Raw genomic sequence first — 18,016 nt, forward strand, 5'->3', positions numbered from 1 at the left:
CAGCAATAGTAAAGAAGTTGATGTATTTAGACATTCGTTAATTTAAGTATCTTGCTATCAGGGTTATTTATTTATATTTTTTAATAAAAAATGATAAATACGTATTTGAATATTTAATTTATTAATTAATGTAAAATTTTTTTACTTAAAAAAGTAGAGTTCAATTTTTTTTAATTTAAAAAAATATACGAATGGGAAATACTGAAAATAACAAACAAAATAAGTTGGCTAGCCTTGAATTTTCAAGGATATTGGGAACGGGGAGAGTGAAGGGTCTTTATGTAACCCCAACAAGATTGTATCAATTCCAGTAGGACTCTAATAAACAAAATAAAAAATAAATTAATTATATGTATTTAAGCCATTCAACTTTTTAATGCTTTTTTTATAACAATAATAATTGATAATTCATTGGTCAGGAATAATTTTAGAACCTTTGCTTTGAGTATGATTATGTTTAATGTAAAAATATTTGGTTCCCGAGATTTCGGATTTCAAAAGTTTGAAAGTTTAAGGATTTACAGTAAAAATAAATAAATAAATAAAAATAAAACCACTCTCCAATCTTGGCGCCACTTTTCAAAGCCCACAGTTTTTGCGTTCCCCTGGGAACCCTTCCTCTGCTTGTACCTCTTCCAAACTCTGCCTCTCTCTTTCCCAAATCCACCGAAAGTCCCCTTCTCTCTGAGCTAAAACTCTTTTCAGTTTCCCATGGCTCGTCCGAGGAAGCGGCAGAGACCCGTGAGAGCCCCTGGAATTGGCGACGATTTGCAAACCACCACCCACGAGGAGAATGCCCCAGGAAGAGAGGAAGGCATCGTTGAGAAAACGGAGGAAGACGAAGTGAATAATAAGAAGAAGAAGAGTGAAAAGGGTAAAAAGATGGGCACACACAAGGTTGATGGGAAGGGAAAAGAGGAGGAAAACTCGGAGAAAGTGGAACGAAGTTCAAGCTTTGTTGCTAATCAAGTTGTTGAAACGGGAAATGATCAAGTTGTCTTTGAATTTACAGAGTCATTGAACAAGAGATTAAGATCTGCCGTTGGGGGTAGAAGGGTAAATTACTGTAGTCAGGATCAAGGGTTTGAAGAAGAGGGAGATGAAGTGTTCTCTAGGAGGAAAAGGAAAAAGGGTAAAAGGCAAAAGAGGAAGCTTTCAAAACCTAAAGCTGAAGAAGAAGAAGAAGAAAAAGAAAAAGAAGATGATAATGACAAGGAAGTGATTGATAAAGAAAAGGATGGGGAGAGTGACAGAAAGGGATGGAAAAGAAGAAACGAACCCAAGAATGAAGAGAAGGAAGCAATGGTGGAAACTAGAAGATATCCAGCTAGGGCATCAAAAGCACCAAAGAGAATGGGTGAATTTGTGTCTGATAATACTGCAAAGAAGAAAACTCTTTCTAAAGTTAGAAACCCATTCTTTTTAAGATTTTGTAATGGTGTGTTTTTTTTTTATTGATTGTTTCATGATATAATTCTGGTTTTTGCATTTTTCTTTTCCTGAATAGGACTCTATAATGTGCCATCAATGCCAGAGGAATGATAAAGGAAGAGTTGTAAATTGCAAAAGTTGTAAGCGGAAACGATATTGCATCCCTTGTATAACCAATTGGTATTATTTTCTTTCTTCTTTTTACCAAAAGAGCGATAATATGATGAGAAATTTGAATCACTGTGAATTTACTTGAGTTTTTATTTCATTGATTTGGATTTTATATGTATATATCTCTCAACTACTTTAGATATTCTTCTTTTTTATTGTTGAGAGTAAATGTTAAAAGTTTATAGCAATATTGGTATTTATTAGAGTTTGTATTGGTAGGCTTTTTTTCTTTAAATTTCAAATATAATTTAAAGCTGCTTGGTGCATATTTTAACAATGCTGTCGTTATGTAATCATATTGAGGCCTGATAAATTATGAGTTTTACCTTAAAAATTGTTCAGATGATACTTGACTATAAAATTTGCCAGTTTTCTCATGTTTGGTAATTTTTAAAGGTTTTGATTGAAAAAATGTGTACTTATAGATTTCTTGCAGCATTGACTTTACTTTCTTTACTTCCTTTATACCCTTGCTTCCATCAGTCCATCATTATTGTGATTTGAATGTTGATGCAGATGCTTGGTGTACTTAATCATGTCTGAATCTTTTTTGTTTTAATTCTTGAATTTGCTTCTATTTTTGCATAAGCAACTGATACACTATTGTTGCTTTTGCTTTGTTTATGAGAAGTTGGGAACTCTTTTTAAATCGTCCTTTTTATTTTATAGGTATCCGAAAATGTCGGAGGAGGAAATTGCTGATGTCTGCCCAGTTTGTCGTGATAATTGTAATTGCAAGGCATGCTTGCGCATGGATGGACCTGTCAATGTTAGTTTTACATTTCATGCTTAATTGGTTTTTGATTTATGTATTAGTTGGTGGTTGCTATAGGCTGATAGATGGTATTCTTATCCATGATATGCTGTAGAAATTGAAGGAAGCCTTAGAAATGAAGTTCAGTGGTGATGAAAAGCTTCGGCATTCTAAATACTTGCTTCGGGCACTTCTTCCCCATGTTAAAAAATTTAGTGAACAACAAATGATGGAGAAGGTGATGGAGGCCCGGATACAAGGTGTGGTTTATTTCCTTGACATCCTGATAGGAACCTGTTTTAATTGCCATGCATTGTCTTGTTTTCAGCAGCTTATTTATGGTTATAAATAAAAAAACTAGGTTAGAGGGAAGCTCTATGATGTACATCTTTTTCTTTTTGGAAATGCATATGATGTACATCTTTGCTTTTATTTAAAAGCTTAAAGAAGTATAAAATTCAAAATCTCGCTAGGACATGTTAAGATGGCCTGTAGTTCTTTAAGTTTTGAACTATAAATTTCAAAATCTTGCTAGGCAGTATTAACCTTCATTCTCAACTTGTGATAGGAAATCCTAGATTGGTTCATTAATGATCTTTTCTGCTTCCATAGTGGTTTGTTTCTCTGCTTGCTGCTTCCTCGTGCCTCGTCAAAATTAGGAAACAAGAAACTACATTAGTGTTTGGGACAACAAATTCTTTGTTTCTTTTTTTTTTTTTTATTTAATATGGTTGTTTCCTGCTGCACATTTTAAATCAACATTAATTTTAATTTTTTGATGTGATCCTTGGATAAATAGGGTCATCACCATCAGAAATAAAGCTGAAGCAGGCAGTTTGTCATCCCGCAGAGCGTGTTTATTGGTATGCGTTTATTACTGCTGTCAATGACTATTGCTATTGTTGTTGCATTAAATGATCATTAACTCTTTACACTTATTGCGTTCATGATTCCATTGCATGCTTTTTCAGTAACAACTGTAAAACTTCAATCGTCGACTTCCATAGAACTTGTCCTCTCTGTAACTATGATCTTTGCCTAATTTGCTGCCAAGAAATCCGTGAAGGCCACTTGCAAGGGGGGGAGAAGGAAGTTACTGTGCAATATGTTAACAGGGGTTTTGAATACTTGCATGGTGAGCTTGACTCCTCTATGCTTACAGAAATGGTGGAACCTCTGGATTCACCTACCAAAACTAACTGTAAAGAACTTGAAGGGGTGGAATCTAGGTGGAAAGCAAATGGAAATGGCAGCATTCCTTGCCCTCACAAGGAAATGGGTGGTTGTGCTGAGGGCCTTCTGGAGTTGAGGTGCATGTTTAAAGAAAATGCTGTTCTTAAGTTGGTGGAAAATGCAGAAAGAATAGCCAGAGATCTCAATGTGGAAGACATGCCTGAAACTACTAACCATCAGTGCCCCTGTTACAGCTCAATGGCTGAAGTTGATTTGGGTGACTGTAAATTACGGAAAGCTGCTTCTAGAAAAGATTCCAATGACAACTATCTGTATTGTCCATCAGCAAAAGATATTCACAATGGAGACTTGAATCATTTCCAAAGACATTGGGCTAAAGGTGAGCCTGTTATCATCAGTCAAGTGTTTGAGAATGCATCTGGGGTGAGCTGGGAACCAATGGTTATGTGGCGTGCTTTTCGTCAGATAACTAACTCTAAACATGGTCAACATCTAGATGTTACAGCCATCGATTGCTTAGATTGGTGTGAGGTCAGTTTGGCTATTGATTGCTATCATCCAGTGTCTGAAACATGTGATATTGAACTGACTTGCATAATATCTAATGTCTAAAGTTTTGTTTTATCTCTTTTTTCACCCTTATGGTTGCCAGTAATTGATTTTACATTTTAGCGAGAATTTTGGAAAAGAAAAGAATCTCTGGAAGCTACTTCATTAGGGAGATCTTATTAGTACCATACTAGTAATATGTTGATGCAGCAACTGTGGCGATCATTATAGGGCATGTGAGTTAAATTAATGACTATGGAACTTCAAATTATGTGATTTGAATGTAAAGGGTTCCAAATATCTATGGTCCTTAAATGCAGTTAGATATAATTTAATGCTTCCCCATGTGAAATGTATTGTGTTTATGTAGGAATTTAATTGTTCATGATTTAGTGTTCTTCATACCATGGATACTTGGATCCCTTAATTGAGAAATTTACTTGCTGGGATCTCTGTTCCCTGCAAAGTGCAAAGTTTTTGGAATTTGGTTATATTGACCATTTCTGAGAAAGGATTGTTAATTGAGGAAATGAAATGCTCTAATAAATTAACCATTTTGTAATGGTCTCCACTTTATATGAATTGTTTTGCTAAAGAAGAATGTAAAATAAGGCAGGGCATGCATTTTTCGAACCCTCCTCCCTCATCTTTCCAGAAATGATTTGCCAATTTCTGTTTTGGATGGTACTTTGTTTATCTTCCAAAGACTGCCATCCTTCTTTCCTTTCTTACTTTTTTAAGAGCTATTATTTGGTACTTATTTTTAGTTGATGTGGGAAAAGTCAGGACTACCAATAGGTTGAAGAAGCAAACATATTAATTGAAAGTAAAGAGAACCTTATGTGTGTCTGTGTGTACAAACACGGTAAATATTTTTTCTAATATGCTATTTCTTCCAAGTGAACTGTATTTTTCATCTTTCCAATCTATTTTAAATATTTATGACACAGCAAGCTTGGTTTCTAAATGAGCTGTTGTGATGAAATGCAGGCACAGATCAATATTCACCAGTTCTTTAAAGGGTACACAGATGGCCGTTTTGATAGTAAAGAATGGCCCCAGATATTGAAGTTGAAAGACTGGCCCCCATCCAACAAATTTGAGGAGCGACTTCCACGCCATCATGCTGAATTTCATTATTGTTTGCCATTTAAGGAATATACACATTCTCAAAGCGGCCTTCTAAATCTTGCTACCAAATTGCCTGAGGGGTCCCTTAAGCCAGACATGGGGCCAAAAACATATATTGCTTATGGAGTTGCTCAGGAGCTTGGGCGTGGAGACTCTGTAACAAAGCTTCATTGTGATATGTCTGATGCAGTATATTCTTCTCCCCCACATCCTCCTTATCATTTTTATATTTTAATTTTTTATTTTCCATGCTGCTCATTTGCTCAACTTTTTGTTCATTTACACATTTATGTTATGGTATTTGTACCTGTGTTCTAGCTCAGACTTTGTGTGCATTAAGTTATAGTCATTTTTTACTTTTGCCTCAGTATATTGATCGATAAATTGTTGACATGGTTGATACAATGAAAATATGATTTTTTTAGGTATATCCACTTTCTCTTGTCCTCAGTTTTTGTGTATTTCATGAGTGTCATGTTGGGGATATTGCAGTTGTAGTTGCTTCAAAGTAACAACATAAATATGCCTGTAGTTAGATATTTAAACTATTGTAAATATATTTAAAATATTGTAAATTGTTTAAGTCATTCAATGTGTGTGCCTATGTGTTAAGGTGATCAAATGTGACACTTGCTCTATGAAGTGCTTGCCTTTGATGATGACTTTTTAGTTTAGGAGAATACTTGATCCTTGTAATATACAGGGCAATTAATTTACTTTTCTTTTGGCCGGAATAACACAGCTTCTTTTAAGGTCTTTTAAACAGAATTAGTCTTTTTAAGCTACTGGGTTTTACCCAGTGGCTCTTGTATCTCCAACTTAATGTGGACAGTTGCATTTGCAAATTATTAAATGTGATTACATGGCTTTTTGCTTTTGGTGCATCTATTTATTGATTTATCTTGGGGAAAATTTTTATATCTTGCACCTTGATATGGAGGTCAGTAAGTATAATTGACTTTGCCTTTTTTTTCCAATTAAGTGATGTGTGAAAATGCTATAACGGAGTGAAGAGCCCATAATCACATGCCCTTGCTGATAGATATTGTATAGAGTAATAATGCTTGTCTGTGTCACCCACTAGACAGAAAAGATTAGATGATTCTTGATAACGTTTTCCTAAAATTTACTTTATTTAGTATTACTTTCACTGTTTCAGGTCAATGTTTTGACACATACTGCTGAAGTGAAATTAAAACCTGAAAAGCTTGCTAAAATAGAGACGCTGAAACAAGAACACTGTTCACAAGACCAGAAAGAAATATTCGGGATGGCAAAAGTGGATCAGGAAATATATATGGGAAATGGTGGACTCCACAAAATTTGCGGAAATAAGTTTGAGGAATTACAAGCTAATGAGGCAGGTGCAGTTTGGGACATTTTCCGGAGACAAGATGTTCCCAAGCTGAAGGATTATCTTAAGAAGCATTTTAAGGAGTTCAGGCATATTTATTGTTGTCCGGTGCCACAGGTAAACTACTGCATTTTAAACAAAACTGTAATGTCCTTGAAGATTTGCTTTTGAATTGATAGTATGTTAAACTAATGGCTAGTGTTGCCTTCTGTTAGTTGTTGTTGTTGTTGTTGTTGTTTTGTCGTTCATTTAAGTTGGGGGAGGGGGACTTAAATCAACACTCTATTTTGGAGGTGTGACTATTGTCATTTTTTTCCTTGGCCATTATTTGTATTCTGTTAGTTATTACAGTTATGTACATTTTTAGCTATTTGAGTCAAATGTTCCAGTGTTTAATTTTGTAAGTCAATCTGTTTAAAGATTAGGGGACCTAAAAATATTCAATTATCTGTTTCAGTGGTATTCTGGAATTCAAATCAACACTACTAAGTTAGCTGGAAGGGATTGGGATATGTTCTTAGTTGTCTTTAGTTTAGATTTCCCTCTCTTTTTCTCTCCAATGAACTTACATCAAATCTGCAATGCGGAAATGTATATATAGTGCTAGCCAAGACTACATAATGTTTCATATGTTACCTTTGAGCACCATGAAGGAAATGGAATTTAAAGTAATTTTACTTTAGTGAAAAGTGGGCCCCTGCATATCCTTGTTTCTTGTGCTGGGTAAATAAAATCATCAACTAAAGTACTGAGATTGAACTTCTCAATCAGATGCTGTTAATCTTAAATTTTAATGTTTTAAATCATTTTAGAGAAACATTATTCTTTACTACATTTGCGGACTCAAATTATTACCTTGTCATTTTGTTCCTTCATTTGCTAACACAGGTTGTCGACCCTATACATGATCAGACATTATTTCTGACTTTGGAACATAAGAAAAAGCTGAAGGAGGAATATGGTAAGTTAAATTGACCAAGTATTTACAAACCAGTAGGAAAAAATATTTCAATCTCTTATGTTTATATCGTATACTTTCATGCAGGAATTGAGCCATGGACATTCATACAGAAGCTTGGGGAAGCTGTTTTTATTCCTGCAGGCTGTCCTCATCAAGTCAGGAACATTAAGGTAAGATATGTATGAATTCTGACTTTTTAGTTATATCTCTAGATTCTATGCACATGCAACATGTAATTAAATTGGGTATGTCCACTAAACGGTGGCACAGCAAATTGTCCATATTAGACAAGGGACAAGATTGAAGCCTACTTAGTTAGAGCTGTAGCTGTGACTGCTACAGATGGTATTTGCCATATGTGTCTGATTTCAGATGCTTTTGTGTTTGTGCCTTTTAGTCATGCATAAAGGTTGCTCTTGACTTTGTTTCGCCTGAGAATACTGGTGAATGTGTTCGTTTGGCTGAAGAATTTCGATTACTTCCACAAGGTCATAGAGCTAAAGAGGACAAACTGGAGGTATGTGGATAATAAGCACTGGACTGGATGCTGTAATTTCTATCTTTTTTTTTTTTCTTAATTAGTTTATTTTGCATCTAGAGAGGGGGAGAGGGGTGTTCTTTCTGATTTGATGTTCAACCTAGAAGAAAGGCGACATTGGGCATCATACCTGTTTGTGAGTGCATCCCTTGCTAAACTGAGATTTCCATAGATCATTGTTTCTTAGAGTACTCAAACATTAGTTGTCCACTCCTGTTCATCCGTAAGTGGTGGTCAAACCGACATCATACACTAACTTCTCTCTTAAAGCTTCCTTGTTGTCTCTAGATTTCTCTGTTAAAATTCTATCTATTGGGGATGGCTCCCCTCCCTATATGTTGTATATGGATCTTTTGTATACTCCAAATATTGGTTTCATCTACGGTTATTTTGCACTGGTTCAGCAATGTGGTTTTCAATTGGAGTTGGGGGTTGAGATTGTTACACTCCTTAACAAGCCACTAGGATTTTCGCATGGTTGCATGAAGTTTTTGTGAGGGTTGTTTATGTTTTAAAATAAGTTGGGAGTTTTGACACTTGGAATGATGTTTTCTTTTTACTTAATCTGAAACAGGTCAGGAAAATGATACTGCATGCAATGTGTGAGACTGTTAATTATTTGGATCCTCAAGCAAAGTGAGTCACTTTAAGTACATTTAGCTATTATTTGTTTCTTGATGCTAGTATGCTGAAAACCAAATAATTAGTATGTATCATGGAGTTGGCTTGACACTTGCTCTATATCTTCTGCAAAAATTCTGACCGGCCTAGTGTAAATGGGAAAGCTTATATTGAATTATCTTAGGGTGGATTTGGGATTTGCAATGTGTCATTTTACGGCACGACTAATGTTTAAGAGCCAGAATCACTTTGCAGCTGATTCATGATCTTGAGTTTGTTATAGCTTTTCATAAATATTCCTTATTAATTTTGTATTGCCTGCTCCCTTACTGATTGTTTTTTTGGTGGAGTGGGCTGGGGGTTTAATATTTCCGACACAGACATTATCTGTTAATATCTGTCACTTAGTACAAATAATTTTTTTCCGACATGAATTTTTAGATTTGTATGCTTATATATTTTTAGTATGTGCTGTGCGCTCTTCAAATCTTCTGTAGTGATGATATGCAGAAATAAGTAACTCGTATTTTAAATGCTTGATTTAGGATTATGCTCAAACTGCAGAAACATGCTTGATGACGGATCAACATCTTTGTGGAGCCATTCCTGGATGCAACTGGGTTAAGTATATGGCATCGTACAGTTATTAGGCCATGAACTAGTTTCTTTTGTATAAACTTTAGTTGTGTAAAATATATGTAGAACTAGTTCAATTTGCCTCTAAAGAAGTTTGATCTGTATTTTGTGGAATTGGAGGCACAATTATTATGGTATATACAGATATATTATATGGGAATAGCTCTTATATGATGTTTTGCATATTAGTTACTACATATTTACTGGTTGAAAGCCTTGAGCTGCTTACTGTGTGAAGCTTCACGAGAGCTGTTAATATTGACCTTTAAGAAAGGCTTTGTTAATATTCACAGTTACAAAGGAAAGGTGGTAATTGACATTAAATCATGCAGGAAGAAGGGAAAATACTGATTTTGTTTTATTTATTTTTCCAAAATCTTTACAATAAATTAGAAAAAGATAACTAAATTTTGATTTTTCGGATTTTCATCTAAATCCGAAATTCTAAACAATTGTTTTGCTTTGCATTTGTTTGCTTAATTTAGTTCACTATCATTGAAAATAAATTCTCTTAAGCAGAGTAAGTGTTAACATTATTCCAAAATAAAGGTAGTTTGAGTCTATTAGTTTTGATTTCACATGAACATCTCCTTTCTTCAATCCCCAACCTGCAACATCTGGTTTATTATGTAGTAAAGATCAAAGTATCCCATCATGGAATTCCATACAAAGCTTTTGAAGCTAATCTCAGCATTCATTAATTATTAAGTTAGAAGCAAATACAAGAAGTTGAAGAGACTGCCAAGATTTTGCTTTGGGAAGATGCATCCTGACGCAGTCCTCATCATGAATGCCGCTCCCAATAAAGTAACCTGCCTGCCCCTCTTCAAATCCTTCAGCTACCTTCCCCATTGGGCTCCCCTCACTCTTCTCCTTTCCCATTCCCTTGAAACCACATTTCCAGAATGTCTTCCAGAAAAAGGGCAAATTGTGATGAAGATTTTGTCCCTGATTCTGAAGATGATGATGTTGAAAAAGAATCCATTGACACACAAGCTACAGAGGCAGAAAGCAAGAAGAAGAAGAAGAAGAAGAAGAAACAATGGAAGGAAGAAGAAGAGCTGGCGGTTTTGAAAGAGATGGTCAGATTCTGGAAAGAAGAAAAGTCTGATCCTGCAACTAATAAAGATTCTTTTCTTGGATTCATGAGGCTTGAAGGGAGCTCTGATTTTTCCCAAGTTCAACTTAAAAACAAAATACACAAGCTCCACAAAATGTACAAAGAAGAGAAAGCTGCCAACAGAGGGAAGGTCATTATGGGTTCACATAAAGAGCAAGTCCTGAAATTATGCCACAGCATTTGGGGCCAAAAGGCTGAGCCTGACAATGAAGGTGATAAGGAGGATGAGGATGAGGAGACTAGCACTGGGCAGACTTGCTTCAATGAACTTTGGAGGTATCACACCAAAATATCATCCCGTGTTGGAATTGGAGATGACATTCTGACACAAGCACTTGATCTGGTGGAAGAGCAAAATCTGCAAGAATGGGATCAACAGTGGAAGGAATTGCAGCTTCAGCAAATAGATTTGAACATGAAGGCTGCAAAGTTATACCATGATCAGACCCAGAGTCTCCTAAGAGCTTTGAAGGCTTCCTCTGGTAATGCTAGCTTGAAACGAATCCTCTGACATGCTTCGACCTTGCATTTTCCTTCCTCTCAAGGTTGTTTTCTAGCTATTTGGTACTTGCTAGTAGCAGTTTACCAGTAGTGTATCTTGTCCTGCAGGGTTACAGTTAGTTTGTATGCCAACTCTGCCTTTTTGTCAGTTCGAAGTTTTGGTTATATGTAAATCAATGTCGGTTCCGATCTTAAGACATTGCTGTCAAATGCAAAAGCTTAATTCTCACAAATCAATACTAATTCTTGATCACATTTACATTCCATATGCTTTCATTTAAACAAATAAAATTGAAAAGGATGCTAATTCTTATATCTGTTGCCAGTCTCATTTCACATTTGGATCAAGTTACTCTTCCAATCCAAACTGTTTCAACTTTGGAATCTATTTATTTTCTTTGAATGTGAAATAAACTAAGAGCTTGTCTTCTATATACTTTGACAGGATTACAAGATTCCTTCTCCTCATGCTTTGATTATATTAAATTGCTATTAGCATAAAGAATTTGTTGTCTATGTTCACAGAAAAAAACATGAAAATGACAATAGATAAAGAATGCATTTCGGATTGATCAAAGTAAATAAAACTTTCACAATCATAAGCTGGGGACATTCATCGTCAAAATTCATAAGGTGAAAAAAATAAAAAAAAAATTCATTAGTTTGACATAGACCACTGTGCATTATGGCAGGTAAAGACTTCACCCACTAAGTAATAAATGATCTGAGTTCCAGTATTCCTCAGATTTACTGTTGAATACTTAAGCAATAGTGGCAATTGTATTTAGGTGAAGATAGGAGAAACCACCATTCAAATAATTCAAATACATACATGCAAACACCCTTTTACAACTCCAAACTCACTTGGAAAACTCATTAGTTTGGGATACATAGGATGAACAAAATCAATGAACTAATAATAGCTTTGTCAACTTCTGAGCAATATCCACTCAATTTTCAGTTGTGCATAACTTAAAACTGAAGAAGGGGGCAAAGGGCAATGTGAAGCAAACTCTTTTTATCTAAATAATGGTGTGAAACAGTGCAAAGAAAAATAATTAGAAGTAGGGTTCAATTATCCACAATATTTATATGGGAGTTCCTTTTACTTTTTTCCACAAAACTAGTTTTTTTTTTTCCCCCAAAAGACAGACAATTCTAACAAAGCGCAGAAGGAATTTTGCAAGATTAATCCAAGGCCAATGCATCATAAGCTTTACTAAGAACTATGAAATGTTTGGAAAATGACCAAAAGTTTGTGTAAGAAAAATTAATACCCAGAATATCAGCAAAAACAAAATATCATACAGAAAGAGGGAAAGGACAATTTTCACTATCATGATCTAAAAATCATACCATATCAAAATCAGATTGCATAGTCAAGCTTTCTGCCTTCCTGGATCAGTTCCTCAAAAAGTGTGCAAATTGAAAAACTTCAAATAACATGGCACCTTTTTTCCGATTTTAAGACATTGCCGTCCAATGCAAAAGCTTAATTCTCACAAGTTAATACTAATTCTTAATCACATTTACATTCCATATGGTTCCATTTAAACAAATAAAACTGACAAGGATGCTCATTCTTATATCTGCTGGCAGTTTCATTCACATTCGGATCAAGTTATTCTTTCAATCCAAACTGTTTCAACTTTGGAATCTATTTATTTGGTTTGAATGTGAAAATAAACTAAAAGTTTTTCTTCTATTTACTTTGACAGGATTACAAGTTTCCTTCTCCTCATGCTTTGATTATATCAAATTGCTATTAGTATAAAGAATTTGTTGTCTATGTTCAAAGAAAAAAACATGAAAATGACAACAGATAAAGAATGCATTTCGGATTGATCAAAGTAAATAAAACTTTCACCATTATAACATAAACTGGGGACATTCATCTTCAAAACTCATAAGGTGAAAAAAGGAAAAAAAATTCATTAGTTCAACATATACCACTGTGCATTACAACAGGAAAAGACTTTACCCACTAAGCAATAAATGATCTGAGTTCCACTATTCCTCAGACTTACTGTTGAAATACTAAGCAACAGTGGCAATTGTATTCAGGCAAAGATAGGAGAAACCACCATTCAAATAATTCAAATACATACACGCAAACACCCTTTTATAACTCCAAACTCACTTGGAAAACTCATTAGTTTGGGATACTGGTATACTATGAACAAAATCAATGAACTAATAATAGTTTTGTCAACTTCTGAGCAATATCCACTTAATTTTCAGTTGTGCAAAACTTAAAACTGAAGAAGGGGGGAAAGGGCAATGTGAAGCAAACTCTTTTTATCTAAATAATGGTGTGAAACAGTCCAAAGAAAAATAATTAGAAGTAGGGTTCAATTATCCACCATATTTATATGGGAGTTCCTTTTACTTTTTTCCATAAAACTAATCATAAGCTTTACTAAGAACTATGAAATGTTTGGAAAATGACCAAAAGTTTGTGTAAGAAAAATTAATACCCAGAATATCAGCAAAAACAAAATATCATACAGAAAGAGGGAAAGGACAATTTTCACTATCATGATCTAAAAATCATACCATATCAAAATCAGATTGCATAGTCAAGCTTTCTGCCTTCCTGGATCAGTTCCTCAAAAAACTGTGCAAATTGAAAAACTTCAAATAACATGGCACCTTTTTTGGGGGGGTTTAAACAAGTAAACTTACTCATCGAGCTTTGGATGGCTTCCTGGGATATTTATTAGCTTTGCACGTCGAGTCTTTTGATCAACCTCTACTCTAAGACCAAGTCTTGAAAGTTCAGGCATGTCAACAGACCCTTGTAGCTCTAAATCAGCCACTGCTTGTTGGTTTTCTGCATGCCCTTCTAATAAATTTCTCAAAGACCAAATGCCCCATTCCCTCAGATATGGGTTGTCATCATCAGTAACACACTGCTGTAACAGCAGTAGAATCCCATTTTTCTGCCTTATTTCATCCTGTACATGCTTCCTTCGATAGGCACAATTCCCAATTACTGCTATCATATCTCTCCGGAATCCTTTATAAGGGCAAAGCTTAGATGCAGACAAATTCAGTCCTTGGTTGTCACCCTCCTTCAGGACTTTTCTTATGATTGCTGGAGGGTCAAGATCACGAAGTAAAGACAAAAGAATGTCTATAAGTTCATGGGAGAGTAGCATATCAACAACATCTAAGGAATCGTTCTTCAAGTCTCCTACACCTTCTCGAGCACAGATATCTCTCAAAATGATGAGTGAATATCCCATAACATCAATGGATGTACATCCTGTAGGAAGACTAGACATGCCTCGGGAGGCAAAATCAACAACCCTCACTGATCTCTTAAATATTCCAAGAACACACAATGCAAACTCACTGGAAACTTGTATCTCCTCAATTCGTTCATTTAGGATCTCCGAAATGATTCTCAAAAGAAAAGCCTGCTCTGACAAAAAAAGATCATCCCCTGAATCAGTATTTCCACTATTCTCAGAGGAACTGCCTTCACATGATTTAGAGAACACCAGAGGAAAGTGAATATCTTCCAAACATAATCTTGAGAGAAGCAACTTAAACCAATCTTCTCCAAAACCAACTGATATGACCACAAAAGAAAATAGAAAAGGGAAGAATTTAGAGTTAGGTGTTGTTATATCTAAATCTGTTGAAAACGAAGTTAGGAACGGAGTAATGAAAACTCAAAAATGAAAGGCTAATCTTCTGTACCTGAAGCAACTGTCCTTATTATACCCACTACAATAGGCAACCCCATATCTCTACATAGCTCAGCAACCAGTCCAGGCCTTCTATCACAACAGGTATATAAAATCATACACAGAGGATCATTAGTCTCTTGACTTCGAACTCTCGCTAGTACAGAAAACTCATTCGGGAAGAACTTAAGCCAAATAGCCTGCTGATGGTCTTCTCCAGCTAATGAAACATTTGCCAGAACTTGCAGGCTGACACGAATAACCCCAGAATCTGGATTAGAAAGAAGTGCTGCAGACCTCAAAACACTCAAAACAACTTCAACTCCATTTTGTTCAAAAAATGCATTCTGATTGGCAACTTCTCCTGCACATAGGTTCCTAAGAAGCTTCAGAGAATTCACGAGATATTCACGACTTGATGTTTGGTGGAAAGATTCAACAAGCTTAAGGACTGTAGGAAGGATATTCCTTAAAGCAAGTTCTGCACGGGCAGCGGCAGTCCTAGATACTTTTATAAGAATCTCAAGGGCTTCTTTTAGTGAAGATGAATTTGATGCACTAAGTAATGGCTGCAGAACACCTTCTAGCCCATTGAACTCTGGCAAAGATTCTCCAACCATTTCTAAAACAATGAAAGAAAATGAAATTAAGGTTATAATCATAACAAGATTCCTGAACTCACAAGCATAATATGGCACTGATATGCAATAAAGGGGCAGGAAAATCAATTTAATTAAATTTACATCTAAACAAACCCACCCTGTGAAAATTTCACCATAATTAAAAACTTTGTTTAGCCAAAAGCAAAACCATTTTTTCGTTCCTCAAATCTATAATTTTGCAATTTCAAACCAGTAAACTTGCAAATAAAACAACAATCACATTAGTCAAGCCAGCAAGCTCTGCTTGTGTGCAAAGGAAATGACATCAAACCGAGCTAAAACTTGATGAAGAAATCAGTACCTTTTACTTTAAATCAATTACGCTGCTTCTTTTTTTATAATTATTCCAAAAAAATTGCCAAACCCACTTCAAACATCAAATATTAATAATAGAAAATTGTGAAACCCACTTAAATAATTCTGACAAAATTGGTAAAATATATTGGCATGGAAATATCAGTAGACATCACAACTAAAATATAAACTTGGGAAGAAGATTGATGTGGAGACCTTCCAGAGGCACAGCAGCCCGGGACACAGTTAGGAAAGAAATGAGAAAGAAGATTGAAGAAGCACCCAGCTCTTTGAAGAAAAGAGACGAAGCCTTCAGTTGCATTTAGATTAAGTGTGCCAAACTGTTAGAATTTAGATCGAAAAACTAAATTTACCTTAATCTATAATCTATAACTATATATAAATCTAGACTTTTTTTTACTGTTGTAATTGGAAAAAAAAAGGATGTAGTTTTGACTCCTCTTGCAAGAAATTTTTTTTTCTAGTTCCTTAAGGCTCAAAATGATGTTGTTTTGAGCTTTATTTAATTATGATCAATTTTTTTTTAGAGAAATACTGTTATAAACAAAACAAAAAAGAAATCCATAAACACAATTTCACAAAGAAAATCAAAAATAAAAAATTCACGAAGAAGCATGTTAACCATCATAAACAAAATGAAAAATAATGACATAAGCCTAAGAAAACCCAAAATAAGATCACATTGAACAAAAATAAAAAAAATCCACATCATGGAGAACACAGTGTGAGTAATAGTTCAACAAAATTTCCCTTGCTCAAACTTACTGATGACAAAAGGTTGTTTATGTATGTTTTCAGTAGCCAGTGAGGTTGTAGGGGGAATTATACTAGAAGGAAAATTAAATTAAAAAAAAGACAGTTATTTCTTAACAAGAAAAAGACAATAAACCACTGTCAGAATTTGGGCAGGACGGGCAGTGTCCTCCTCATGTAGAAAGATTGAGGGTTCGGGGATACGAGTATTTTGGGTTTCAGAGTTATTTAATTAAGATAAAATACTATTTAATTAATTTAATATTGTTTTTGTTAGTATTTAATTAATAAAAATATTGGACTCTTGTTTAAACTCTCTTGTCCTTACCTCCCTGGTTTTGGTTTAACTTACTAACTTTATTTAACAGTTTAAGTTTATAAAAGAAATTAATAAAATTTAAAACATTGTTCTTAAAACTAAAAGATTTATTCAATCGAATTTCATCTTTCTTAAAACTTGAATATTGTAACATGGAATGTTAGCATTTAACCAAAGGCTTTACACCTCAACTCAATCACATGATTAGAATATAGATTGAAAGAATAATGGAGTTTTGACTACTTTAGGAAGGGTGTGGGATATTATTTTATTACCTTTTGGAAAGATTAATTTATTCCAACTCATCATTTTAGGAACAAGATGTCTTCAGCATTTGAGTGGCAGCCACAAATATTTCTCAATATTTCTACACTCCAAACCATCCACATGGAATCCAGGGAAATGGACCTCAGATGAGGCCTCTCATATCCTCAACTGATTTAGAACCCATACATGCTAACACCTACACAAAAAAACCTCACACCAGTAGGAAAACAAAATACAAACTAAAACCAACAAGGGCTCTGGCTTGATTATATACAGTCAGTTCATTTTCTTTTCCCCTGCAACAAGAAAGAAAACACTCGCATATGCAGCAATCGCCCTTCATATCATCTTCACAAGGAAGCAAAGTAAACACCACTCCAGAAAAAAAAAAAAACAGTCTTTAGCTCCCAATAACACATAATCCAATAATGTGAAGCTAGAATCCATCTAATCCCTTCGAAATCACCAATGATCACCGCCCATTACAACTAATCTAACACCTTTTGGAAGAATTAAATAAACCCATATAAAAAATAACACATTAAATACAAAATAAATCAATTCCAGATTCAATTCAGCAAAGATTATTTATTTTTAAGATCACTTATTGCAAAAGAACGAAACATGAATGCACAAAAAATACAACAAAACTAAAATTAAATGAGAATTATTGATTTAAAGTTACCTGATGTAATGGATGATACGGACAGGATAAATTTGGACGTATTTGTACAGTTTTAAAGGAGACCTTGCACCCCGAGAAGAAGAACGGCGTCTAGGGCTTTTATAGAGAGAGGAAACTGGCGGCAGAAGGAAAGGGAAGAGAAAAAAAGAAGAAAAGAGGAAAGGGAAGGAAAGAGGGAGCCGCCGCCGGAAAGGCCTAGGCCGGCGAAGGCGACCGAGGAAGGGAGAGATAGGGTTCAGAGGAAGGGGCTGGCTGTTAGGGTTACCTAAGCTTAACATCCGATCCCTTTCTCCTTTCAAGGGGAGATCAAAACTACGTCGTTTTGTTGGGTCGGATTGATATTCTTTACTTTTCCATTT

At 34.9% G+C, this 18,016-nt stretch overlaps 3 protein-coding genes across 12 annotated transcripts; 2 read left to right on the top strand and 1 right to left on the bottom strand.

Annotated features, from left to right (window-relative positions):
• Positions 1-575: 575 nt before the first annotated feature.
• LOC18594898 (lysine-specific demethylase JMJ29-like) lies at positions 576-9,522 on the top strand. 4 transcript variants are annotated; one of them, XM_007022577.3, is made up of 13 exons: positions 576-1,404; positions 1,508-1,611; positions 2,272-2,371; positions 2,472-2,616; positions 3,156-3,219; positions 3,328-4,081; positions 5,090-5,419; positions 6,390-6,701; positions 7,473-7,545; positions 7,630-7,715; positions 7,943-8,062; positions 8,658-8,719; positions 9,250-9,522. In XM_007022577.3, the coding sequence occupies exons 1-13, from the start codon at positions 712-714 to the stop codon at positions 9,278-9,280; spliced, it is 2,874 nt and encodes a 957-aa protein (XP_007022639.3). In that variant the 5' UTR covers positions 576-711; the 3' UTR covers positions 9,281-9,522. The 4 variants fall into 4 exon arrangements, with proteins under 4 accessions (XP_007022639.3, XP_007022640.3, XP_088664867.1 ...); XM_007022578.3 differs by having other exon boundaries at positions 9,269-9,522; XM_088808741.1 differs by lacking the exon at positions 7,943-8,062.
• A 362-nt stretch (positions 9,523-9,884) lies between these two features.
• MEE50 (ARM repeat superfamily protein) lies at positions 9,885-17,993 on the bottom strand. Of its 7 annotated transcripts, none has more exons than XM_088807916.1 (6): positions 17,658-17,993; positions 16,981-17,168; positions 14,670-15,278; positions 13,647-14,538; positions 13,518-13,578; positions 9,885-11,063 (listed from the first exon to the last, which is right to left on the bottom strand). In XM_088807916.1, the coding sequence occupies exons 2-5, from the start codon at positions 17,012-17,014 to the stop codon at positions 13,563-13,565; spliced, it is 1,551 nt and encodes a 516-aa protein (XP_088664042.1). In that variant the 5' UTR covers positions 17,015-17,168; positions 17,658-17,993; the 3' UTR covers positions 9,885-11,063; positions 13,518-13,562. The 7 variants fall into 7 exon arrangements, with proteins under 7 accessions (XP_088664042.1, XP_088664041.1, XP_088664040.1 ...); XM_088807915.1 differs by having other exon boundaries at positions 12,318-13,578; XM_088807914.1 differs by lacking the exon at positions 13,518-13,578 and having other exon boundaries at positions 9,885-10,818; positions 10,897-11,063; positions 17,658-17,992.
• Positions 10,420-10,971, top strand: LOC148761831 (uncharacterized). Its single transcript, XM_088808724.1, has one exon. It carries the CDS (start codon positions 10,420-10,422, stop codon positions 10,969-10,971), a length of 552 nt encoding a protein of 183 aa, XP_088664850.1.
• Positions 17,994-18,016: the final 23 nt, after the last annotated feature.

This window comes from Theobroma cacao, chromosome 7 (genome assembly GCF_053813885.1).
Source record: "Theobroma cacao isolate CCN51 chromosome 7, ASM5381388v1, whole genome shotgun sequence".
NCBI lineage: Eukaryota > Viridiplantae > Streptophyta > Magnoliopsida > Malvales > Malvaceae > Theobroma > Theobroma cacao.

Coding starts and splice junctions, on each gene's coding strand:
- MEE50 (XM_088807914.1), bottom strand. CDS start 17,014: ATGATGAGTTGGAATAAATTAATCTTTCCAAAAG. Junction 14,539..14,669: donor AATAAGGACAGTTGCTTCAG/GTACAGAAGATT, acceptor TGGTCATATCAG/TTGGTTTTGGAGAAGATTGG. Junction 11,064..13,646: donor AGCCATCCAAAGCTCGATGA/GTAAGTTTACTT, acceptor GTAACCCTGCAG/GACAAGATACACTACTGGTA.
- LOC18594898 (XM_007022578.3), top strand. CDS start 712: ATGGCTCGTCCGAGGAAGCGGCAGAGACCCGTGAGAGCCCCTGGAATT. Junction 6,702..7,472: donor ATTGTTGTCCGGTGCCACAG/GTAAACTACTGC, acceptor TTGCTAACACAG/GTTGTCGACCCTATACATGA. Junction 7,716..7,942: donor ATCAAGTCAGGAACATTAAG/GTAAGATATGTA, acceptor TGTGCCTTTTAG/TCATGCATAAAGGTTGCTCT.
- LOC148761831 (XM_088808724.1), top strand. CDS start 10,420: ATGGTCAGATTCTGGAAAGAAGAAAAGTCTGATCCTGCAACTAATAAA.